General features: G+C 42.7%; 1 protein-coding gene and 1 pseudogene across 1 annotated transcript; both read left to right on the forward strand.

Annotated features, from left to right (window-relative positions):
- Window positions 1-7,921: 7,921 nt before the first annotated feature.
- Window positions 7,922-8,296, forward strand: LOC147098400 (histone H2B 1/2-like). The gene has a single exon (XM_085970039.1). It carries the CDS (start codon window positions 7,922-7,924, stop codon window positions 8,294-8,296), a length of 375 nt encoding a protein of 124 aa, XP_085826165.1.
- A 1,056-nt stretch (window positions 8,297-9,352) lies between these two features.
- LOC147098401 (histone H2A-like) lies at window positions 9,353-9,742 on the forward strand (annotated as a pseudogene).
- The last annotated feature ends 1,661 nt before the right edge of the window (window positions 9,743-11,403 follow it).

The following is an 11,403-nucleotide window of genomic DNA, read 5'->3' on the forward strand; positions in this document are numbered from 1 at the left end:
CTCACATACCAGAAGATCACAGGTGCATTAAAGATCCAACATTTCCATACCAGAAACTGAAGATAGTGAAATAACACAACACTCACATTCAAGTGACTGACAGAAACAGAATAAAATCCACAATCACATCAAGAGACTCTCAGCTATAAGAAAGTAAGAAATAGTTATAAAGCCCCTCAAGCTTGCTCCTACATTCAATAAGATTATAGCCCAGAAATTCGGGTCGGGGGCTTCCCGCGGGTGTAAGCCCCCGACCTGCACTTAGCTTGCGCGCCGGCCGTTGAGCTGTGGGCCCCCATGGAATTCCGATCCGGGGCCTGGTCCAGCTGCCGGCGCGCAGTGCTTGCGTATCCCAGGGGTGCAGCTAGTTCGATGCATCCTTGGGATCACGTGGGCCATGGGGAGCCAATCGGAGCAGGGAATGCTCCATTCATATGATTGACAGGAAGAGCTGTCAAGACTTATAAATACTATGGCCCCAAAACAGAACTAAATCTTCAAATAATTATTTTTTTTAATCACATTTTTTAAATAAACTATAAATTACATGAAATAACTATTTTAAACAATAATTTAAATTTTTGAAAAAAATAATTTAATTTTCTAACGGGGCTAAAAATAAACTTACCTTGCTTTAAAGTATTTAAAAATAATAAACCTGTGGAAAAAATGTTTTAATTTTAATTAATTCACCACTTACCTTGTAATAAGCAGGCCTTACGCCTGCTTTTTACATGTGTAACTTCTGGAAACTTACCCTCCTGGGAAAATCTGCAAAAAAACCTAAGTTCGATGCGCACGCGCAGCCTCTCCGGTGCACGCGTTTGAACTCTGAACCCCTTCTTTCAGCAGAACGGAAGTGCCGGTTTCCCACGCATGCTCAGTGCATGCAGGAAACTGGCACTTCCATTGGGCTTATGGGTGAGTACCCCGTGAGTACTCACCCGTGGAGACCCGAATTTCTGGGCCCATATCTGATCTTCTGCCACAACTCCAATATCCCAACCTGTCCCTATATCCCTTGATTCCCTTAGTGCCCCAAAATATATTATCTCAGTCTTGAATACACTCATCGGCTGAGCATTCACAGCCCCATGCAGTAGAGAATTCCAAAGATTCACAACACTCTGAGTGGATACATTTCTCATCAACTCATTCCTAATTGTCCGATGCCTTATCATGAGCCTATGAACCCTAGTTCTAGACTCTCCTGCCAGTGGAAACAGCCTCGCCGCATCTACCCCTGGCAAACACACTAAGAATTTGAAATGATTCAATGAGATCACCTCTCCTTCTACTAAATTCCAGAGAATATATGCCTATTATAATCAATCTCTCCTAATAGGACAGCCTAGGAATCAATCTCGTGAACATTTGATACACCCCATCTAAAGCATGTATATTCTGCCTTAGATAAGGAGTCCAAATTGTGCAAAGTACTCCAGTTATGGTATAACCAAAGGCCTATAAAATTGCAGCAACACAAAGTTATACTTTTACTGCAACACCTTTGCAATAAATGCAAACATACCTTTTACCATTCTAATTGTACCTGCATGATAACTTTCTCTGATTCGAGTAAAAGGACACCCAAATCCCTCTTCATAGGGACAGAGAAAAACCCACACTCACATTCCAGAGACAGTGAGTAATAGGGTAAAATCCTCAATCATATAACAGAAACTGACAGATATATAATACAACACATTCACACATACTAGAAAAACCAGGTACAAAATAAAGCCTACATTTTGATACCAGACACTGAATGTTACAAGAAAAAAATCACACTCACTTCAAAGGGACAGAGAGGTACAGAGTAAAACACACACACACATGGCAGTAACTGAATATTACAGTCAAAAACCCACACACACCTCCCAGAGATATAAGTATTAGAAGCACCAATAGGTCACATGCGGTTACTTGAGCCTCACAGATATAGAATAAAGCCACACTCGCACAAAAGAAACTATCAGGTACAGAATGACCACAAACACTTCCATGCCAGAAACTGACAGGTAAAGATTAAAACCTGGCACTCGGAAAATAGAAACTGACAGATATAGAGTAAAATCCACCCTTGCACACCAAAGACTAACAAATACAGAGTAAAACGCGTACACACATCCCAGAGTATGACAGATATAGTGTAAAACCCACACACAAATCCCAGAGTATGACAGATACTGAGCAAAACCCACAAACACATCCCAGAGTATGACAGATACAGAGAAAAAAGCACACTCACATCCCAGAATATGACTGATACAGGGTAAACGCCCCACCACACCTCCCAGATTATGACATATACAGAGTAAACCCCCCACCACACATCCCAGATTATGACATTTACAGAGTAAAACCCACACTCACATCCCAGAGTATAACATTTACAGAGTAAAACCCACACTCACATCCCAGAGTATATCATTTACAGAGTAAAACCCACACTCACATCCCAGAGTGTGACATATACAGAGTAAAACCCACACTCACACACAAAAGACTGTGAGATAAAGTGTAAGTCCCACATTCACATACCAGAGACTAACAGACACAGAGTAAATCTCACACTCACATCCCAGAAACAAGCAGGTATTAATTCAAATCCTCACACATACAACAGAAACTAAAAAGTAAAGAATACAACCTACTCACACATACAAGAAACCAAAATGTACAGAATAATGTCCGTCCTCACAATCCACACACTGACAGGTACAAAGAAATATGCACACACTGATACCAGAAACTGACAGAGACAAATAATCAAACACTCGTTCACCTGTGACTGACTGATACAGAAAAATACCACACTCACATACCAGAAGCTGACAGGTACTTAATAAAACACACCTTTGCATAACAGAAAAAGAAGAGAGTGAAAAAGACACTCACATAGCAGGGTCATTCTACAGAAACGGTGGCATTCCTGTCTCTCACCTTTGCAGCAAGCAAAATACTTTAAATGAACTTAATGATCACATGTAATATATATTTTTGATAAATATACACTGTTCTTTTAATAATAAAACATATTTGAGTCATGTAATGAGCAATGCTTGTTTTTTATAATTTATATAAAATACCAAGTGCAAGCAATTTGCTTGTCACTCAGATCATGTATGGAAGTTTAGAGACATATTCTGAGTTTAAAAATATATTTTTCTCCTACTTTAAATGTCATTAAGTAAACACAAATGTCACATTTATGGAGTGGAAACCTAAAAAAACTAAAATACCAACTAAATATTGTAAATAATACAACGGTAATAGCGGTAACCCCATGTTATGTCATTGGTGTTACTGTTTCACAAAACACACTATTTTGAAAAAATGCAATGACTTTTGGAAGTACTTCCTGGTTCAAGAGGTCATTGGAGGAAGTGCGACCAACAGAGGCACCTGGTGAGTCTGCTGTCTCTCTACATTTGTTATAAATTTGATGATTTAGTTGATAATTTAATGCGAGGCTTTTAAGTATGTCATTGGTGTTAGTCATTTCGTAGGAAGGGAAATGAGAAATTGATCATAGAAATTGATTAAATTAGATATTTGAATGATTTTAACATGATTGAAGACATGTGGTCTGAGGTAAGGTGGCGTCCATTTTGTAAAAAACATTTTTTCTGCAAATTGTCATTGGTGTTACCATCATTGGTGTTGCTACTCCTCCTGGTAACACCAATGACAATCAGTAACACCAGTGACGTTTTTGTGTAAATGAGCTTTTATAAAAGGTTCAACAAAAGTTATCAGCAGACTGACCACAGGAAAGAAGAACACAATCACTCTCCAGAAGGTGAAGAAACAGAGGAGGTTACTCTGTGACTCCCTGCTCAACCTCCACAAGAGATTTGTTGCTGAGCATGGAGAACAGATTTCTTATGCCTTCTTCTGCAGGCAGAGACCCTTTTGGGTTGTGACACCAAATGAGCGGGACAGAGAAACATGTCAGTGCAAGACTCATGAAAATCTTCAGTTTATGGCAGATACACTGTACAAACTTGGGCTCTCAGAGTGTAAAAACCTGGATGAAATGGCTGACAGCACCGTCTGCAACAACTCAAAGTCATGTGCCTATGGTGAATGCCAAGAATGTGAACGCACCGCATATCCCCTCACCGAATCAACATCAAATACACTGGTAACTTTAACCCAGTGGTGTCTGGAGAAGATTGACCATTCCAAACCAGGTGAAGAGTCTGAGAAGAGAAGAACAATCACTGTCAAGAAAGATGTGCCAATAACAGAGGATGAGCTTGCTACCCATTTTCAAGATAGGCTCTTTAAGTTCCGCAGACACATCTTCAACATCCGTTGGCAGTACAATGCTTACAGAAATCTAAGAGAGAACCTGACCTCCAAGGACTGCCTTATACACATAGATTTTAGTGAAAACTACACTTGCAAGTATGCAAATGAAATCCAGTCTGTGCACTTTGGGGGGTCACATCAACAAGTGACCCTCCACACTGGTGTTCTCTATGTGCAGAACCAGTCCCCCATGCCCTTTAGTACGATCTCCCCAAGTAGAAGGCACGACCCAGTGGCTATATGGGCTCATCTTGACCCCATCCTGGAGATGGTGAAAAATCGGTGCCCTGAAGTCCAGAACCTTCATTTCTTCAGCGATGGCCCTGCCACCCAATACAAGCAGAAGGGCAATTTCTACATGATTTGCTCAGAACCTCACCAGAAGAGCTTCCCCAAAACCACTTGGAACTTCTTTGAGGCAAGCCATGGGAAGGGTGCTCCGGATGGGGTGGGGGGTGCATTAAAGAGCTCAGCCGACATCTTGGTCCATCAGGGAAGGGATATCCCAGATGCACTCCCTTTCTTCCAGGAGTTAAAGGACTCTGGAACGCAGGTGAAACTGTTCTATGTAAGCGAGGAAGATGTTGAGACTAAAGCACAGAAAATGCTGGAGGTGCCTCTTGTGGCAATAAAGGGGACCATGAAAATGCATCAAGTTTTGAGCATCACACCTGGCATCCTCAAATACAGAGACATCAGTTGTTTCTGCCACGCAGCAGAGGGTGTGTGGGATTGCCCATGTTACAGTCTCCAAGAAATCATTGTAGGAGCTGTGCCGCCTACAGGACGTGATCACTCTGCTCCACAACAACCACACTGACCTGATGTCATTGAGACTCACCATAGCGGGCAGTGATGTATTGTGAGGTATGATGACTAGCCATACCCTGGCATTATACTGGAGGTGGAAGAGCACAACATAAAAGTCAAGTGCATGCACAGGAATGGCGTGAACAGGTTTTTCTGGCCAAGCCCAAGAGATGACGTAAACTGGTATGGGGACGACCAGATAATGTGTTTCATGCCAGAGCCAGTTCCTGTGAACAAACGATCAGTTCAGGTTGACCAGAAGATCTGGACATATTTGAAGGGGCAGCTGGATGTGTGACCACAAGTCGAAAACCAGGTGCTGGAAGCCTAAAGTTGATATAAAGACAGATTACTTTGTTTACTTGTGTTCTAATGAGTATGTTTTATATCTGGCTCAATCAGGATAGAACTAGGCTACATGTTTTATGAGTTTCTATGAAAATGGTGATGTTGACTACGATGTTGATGACAATGTTCAGACACAATCATTCTTGGTCTTGGTTTTAATGTGCTCTCTTTAATGTGCTCCTCTTTGGTCTTAAAGTGCTTTGGCTAAGTTTTTTTATGTTATTACTCAAATTATATGAATCTCTCAGTGCTGTAAATGAGTTAACTGAAAAAAATGGCACATTAGTTAGATGAAATGTAATAAATTCATTGAGTTGTTTGAAATAGTCTGGGGTCAAGTCATTGGTGTTGTATTGTGTCACTGGTGTTACTGCATGTTTTTTTCAGTGATATGATAGCAAAGGTGTCATTTTTGACATTATAATAATTTTGTGTTTGTTGATTGTTGCTTTATTCATGAGTTAGCAGTTTACAGATAGTATCATTCAATTTTGATGACTGTCCTTCAGTTATTGTTGATATTATAGCAAAAACATGATGGCGCAAATGAAAAAATGTCACTCAATGTAACTTTACACATACCTGATTATAATAAATAAATAAATAATCAAAACTTTTCTTTAAATTATTATCAACCTACTCTGTCTTTCAGTATATGTGCAGATTGAATTGAGAAATAGCATTGTGATAAGCCTTTAATTTTGTTTAAGGTATACGTAACACCAATGACAAAAAGACGGCACAAGCATTCTTTGAGTGAATGTATAAAAATAATTAAAATACATTAAGCTTTCATTTTTGTGGATTGATAAAGCTAAGAGGTTAATTAATATTGTACAATAAGTTTTGATTATGTAAAATGAAATATATTTCAAGACATCTTGCAATTCCAAATGCCACCGTTTCTGTAGAACGACCCAGCAGAGACTAACAGATAAAGAAGAAAAACCACACCCACGAACCAGAACCTTACAGATTCGGAGTGAACCTTTTCTTCCATAGCAGAAATTGACAGTTAGAAAGGAAACCCCACACTCATGTATCAGAAACTGACTGGCACTGATTAAAACCAGTACTAGCATACTAGAGATCGACAGAATAGAACCCACATTCACAAACCAGAGACTGATTGATGCAGAGTAAATCTCACAATCACTGATCAGAAACAGCCAGTGGTAGCATAAAACCCACACTCACACTTCAGACACTAATAGATAGAAAATAAAAAATGCATTCAAATACCATTGACAGACACAGACTGAAACCCACATTCACAAACCAAAGGCTGACAGAAATAGCATAAAAACAATTCTCACAGAACAGAAATTGCAAGATGCAGAATAAAACCCACACTCTCTCATCAGAGACTCACAGACAGAGAATGAATCTCACAGTAACACAGAGCATCAGAGGGCCTGGCAGATACAGAATGACTACACAATCACATGCAGTACAATTGATTACAGATAGATTCAGCCCCACACTCAGATACAGTACCAGAAACTAGCTGAAATGTATGAATCTCAAACTAACATCAAGTAGCAGAGACTGATAGATGCAGTACGAATCCCACTTTCAAAAACCGAGTGTGTAGCATATTCATGCAGAATCCTTCGCTGAAAAACAGTGCGAGAGACAGACTGATTCAGAACTAATCCGACACTTACATACAGTACCAGAGACTGACAGATACAGAATGATTCCCACACTCACACTCAGTACCAGAGACTGACAGATACAGAATAAATCTCAGACTCGCACATCCCAGTGACAGACAGATACAGAATTAACATCGCACACGTACATTACCAGAGAATGACAGATTCTGAATGAATCCAAACACTGACACATGGTACCAGATTTTGACGGATACAGATGGAATCCCACCCTGATGCATGATATCAGTGAAGGACAGGAAACGAATGGATCCCACACTCACATACTGTAACAGAGAGTGAGATTGAAAATGATTCCCACAATTACACAAATCACCAGAGATTGAGTAATACAGAACTATTCTCCCACACACAAATTACTCGAGACTGGCAGATACTGAACTAATGTGGCGGGGACCACACCGCAAGGCGTGAATATGGTGCACCGTTTGGAGGAAGTACATCTAAATTGCTGTCCCGTCTGATATGCTTGGGGCATTGCATAATGGTGTGGGAATTGGTGAATGGGGAGATGAATCTCCCTCTGCTCTTGGGATGACCTTTCTGACTGCAGGGGGCGCGCTGGTGGCAAACACGCAATCTGATTGGTTTCTTTATGTATCCAATCAGAGAGATGCAGAACAATGGAAACTGACATCATTTCTAACCAGCCAATCATAATCATTGCCTTCACCCATCCCTCATTAGCATAGGGCTGTGGGGGCAGCCTATTGAAGCCGGGCCCGGAGCGGGATTGCGTCATTATGCATCCGAAATCGAGTTTGAGAATGGTTGACGAAAAGAAAACAGTGGCCAAGAAGGGTGCCAAGAAAACCGTCACTAAACCAGCAGCAAAGGGCTGCAAGAAGCGCAGAAAGCCGAGGAAGGAGAGTTGCTCCATCTACACCTACAAAGTGATGAAGCAGGTTCACCCCAACACCGGCATCTCCTCCAAGGCCATGAGCATCCTGAACTCGTTTGTGAATGATATTTTCGAGCGCATCGTGGGTGAGGCTTCCCGCCTGGCCCATTACAACAAGCGGCACACCATCAGCTCCCGGGAGATCCAGACCGCTGTGCGCCTGCTGCTGCCCGGGGAGCTGGTCAAGCACGCCGTGTCAGAAGGGACAAAGGCGGTGACCAAATACACCAGCTCCAAATAAAACTCCACGCTGTCCTGAAAGAACAAACCCAAAAATCAACGGCTCTTTTAAGAGCCACCCACAACCTCTCCAAAAGAGCTACTCAAACCCGTGTCTCTTTCGACACAATTTGCTGCTATTTTTCTCAGTTTACTGCAATTATTTCCTGATGAAATGTTTTTGAGATCATTTTTTTAAGTTCCGGATGCAGATTTATTTTGGAATTCTCAGATAAGCAGTTTCATAGTCCGTTTCGACCTGAGTGTCGCTGTTGAATTTCCTTCCCAGTAAACTACAAGCATGGTCCATTGTCGTTCATTGTCTTTACTCTCAGACCGGATGAATTAAAAGCTTGTTTTAGGGATGAGACTTGGATTTCAGTCACTTCGTTCTCTGTTAAGACCTTTTAATTTTGTTTATAATGCCAGTTGGGAGTCAACCCATTTGTTAACCTGAGATTTCCTGCAGTGCAACAACCCAGAATGATAGTTCGTACAGAGACCAGAACGGGGGCAATTTGAACCCTCTGTCCCTCTTCCCTTCTTACAGAAGGACTCCCTGTTCCAGTATCACTGCCGCAGCAGTGCCTGTGCAAAGCATCGATCGATAATCTGTGAATCCTCACTTTTACAAAGATTGAGCTGGAATGTGTCCCGTTACAGAATCAATGCAAATTGATTCCCGCCCGATACAGTTTGAAATTGAACCCGGAATTAATCCTGATTGTAATAGCCTAGAATTTGCAATGGAGAGATGGAATAAGACAAAAGGAATAAAAAAAGGTCTGGAAATCTTTAGCTAATAGTGAATTTATTAACTTAATTCGCTGGTTTAGTAAAATATTGGTGGGCTTTTTGAAATTAAAAAATCATTGGCGGTCTCACTGTTGAGAACAGTTATTTCCACCCTCTTTTCATTGGTGGAAAACAGACTGTGATTGGTCACCGGAAAACACCAATGAAATTCACCACAGAGCGACCAATCACAAGTTTGCTGTCTGCATTCCTCCAGAAGGTATAAGAAGGGCAGATGAGGGAGGAGATTTTCATTCTTTCTCTCACCGTATTGATTGTGGAAATGTCTGGAAGAGGAAAAAGCAGCGGTAAAGCTCGGGCCAAGGCAAAGTCTCGCTCATCCCGTGCCGGACTGCAGTTCCCTGTGGGCCGTGTTCACAGACTCCTGCGGAAGGGCAACTACGCTGAGCATGTGGGTGCCGGAGCCCTGGTCTACTTGGCAGCTGTGCTCGAGTATCTGACCGCTGAAATCCTGGAACTGGCCGGCAACGCGGCCCGGGACAAGAAGAAGACCCGCTTCATCCCCAGACACCTGCAGCTGGCCATCCGCAATGACGAGGAGCTCAAGAAGCTGCTGGGAGGGGTGACCATCGCTCAGGGCGGAGTGCTGCCTAATATCTAGGTGGTGCTGCTGCCCAAGAAAACCAGCACTGCCAGCTCCAAGAGCAAGTAAAGTGCACAAGATTCAATCTAATAACCCAAAGGCTCTTTTCAGAGCCATCCACTTTATCTGTGAAAGGTTTGCTTACTATTTAGCCATTTTCAGTAAACTGTCTGTCGAACATGTAGAAATCTAGATCCACAAACACTGCAGCGTGCTTGCTGTTAGCGAATATTCACATCAGTGTTTCAATATAGAGAAGGTCTGGCTTCAGTGAAAAACAATACACACAGAAACCTAACGGGAGACCGGCACTCAATGAGCACATTGCTGGGAGAGCCAAATATTAACCGATGTTTAGAACCGAGTATAAAGTGAGAGCGCGGTTGTTGGGCTTACCATTCCTTATTGGGACAATAATTCCATAGGGAGAAATATATACATCCGGAACCATACAAACATTTCCCCTTTTAATTGGCAGACAGGATCGAACCAGAATTACAGCACTGGTTAATTTTTAAATATTCCAAATAGTAACTAAAGTTCCCACCTGTCCCTGCATTAAGAGTTGGTTTTAAAGGTGAGATTCAGACTTCAGGCACCTCGTTCTCTCTCTCGGATCTATCCCGGTATGTGGAGTTTGATCAATTTACTATCATAAGTGCCACTTATAGTTTTCGACTCACAATGGCCGAGATCATTCACTCTACTGGGCAGCTCACTCACATTTCAACCCAGATCATAAACGCACCGTCAGATATTCAATGTCCAAGTTTATAAATCCCCAGTTAAGGTAACACTACAAGACCTGTACGGTGTGTGCACAGCCCGATCTGATTGGCAGAGATCGCAGCTCTTTCCTTTGCTGATTTGGTGGCTCTTAAAAGAGCCGTTGTTGTATTTGGTGCTAAAGTCTGGAGCCGGGCACGGTGAGTTTAGGCGCGCTCCCCGCAGATGCGGCGGGCCAGCTGGATGTCTTTGGGCATGATGGTGACTCGCTTGGCGTGGATGGCGCACAGGCTGGTGTCCTCAAAGAGCCCCACCAGGTAAGCCTCGCTGGCCTCCTGCAGGGCCATGACGGCCGAGCTCTGGAAGCGCAGGTCGGTCTTGAAGCCTTGAGCGATCTACCGCACCAGGCGCTGCAAGGGCAGTTTGCGGATCAGCAGCTCGGTGGATTTCTGGTAGCGGCGGATCTCCCTCAGAGCCACAGTGCCGGGTCTGTAGCGATGGGGTTTCTTCACTCCGCCCGTGGCTGGAGTGCTTTGTGCATTGAGTGGTGCTGGAGTTTTGCTAAGTGGGAGAGTTCGGATAAGTGGGAGGTGAGGGTGTTTTTTTGCTCTGTTTTGTTCCCCACTCCCAGGCTTAGACAGCACTGTGGAGGCGGAGCAGTGAGATGAGTCAACCAAACAGGCCCCACAGACAGTATTCAAGGAGGAGGTTGGTGATCAGCTGGTTGGTTGGTTTTCTTCCTTCTCTTCTCTCTTATACCTTTAAGTTGGTAAGTCCTTTGAATAGTGGTGTGACATTATCATCTATATCTGGGCAGGGTCTTCATAACTAATAATAAGAAATTTAATTAATTATATAGAATGGAGCAGGTGATGTGTTACTGTTGCGAGATGTGGGAGCCGGTGGTCCCCATTGAGGCTCACGGTGATTACATCTGCAACAAGTGTTTGCTGCTAGAGGAACTCAAGTTCCATGTTATGGAGCTTGAGACCGAGCTTCAGACA

This window comes from Somniosus microcephalus, chromosome 29 (genome assembly GCF_052327205.1).
Source record: "Somniosus microcephalus isolate GS21.2 chromosome 29, FLI_Smic_1.0, whole genome shotgun sequence".
Lineage (NCBI taxonomy): Eukaryota > Metazoa > Chordata > Chondrichthyes > Squaliformes > Somniosidae > Somniosus > Somniosus microcephalus.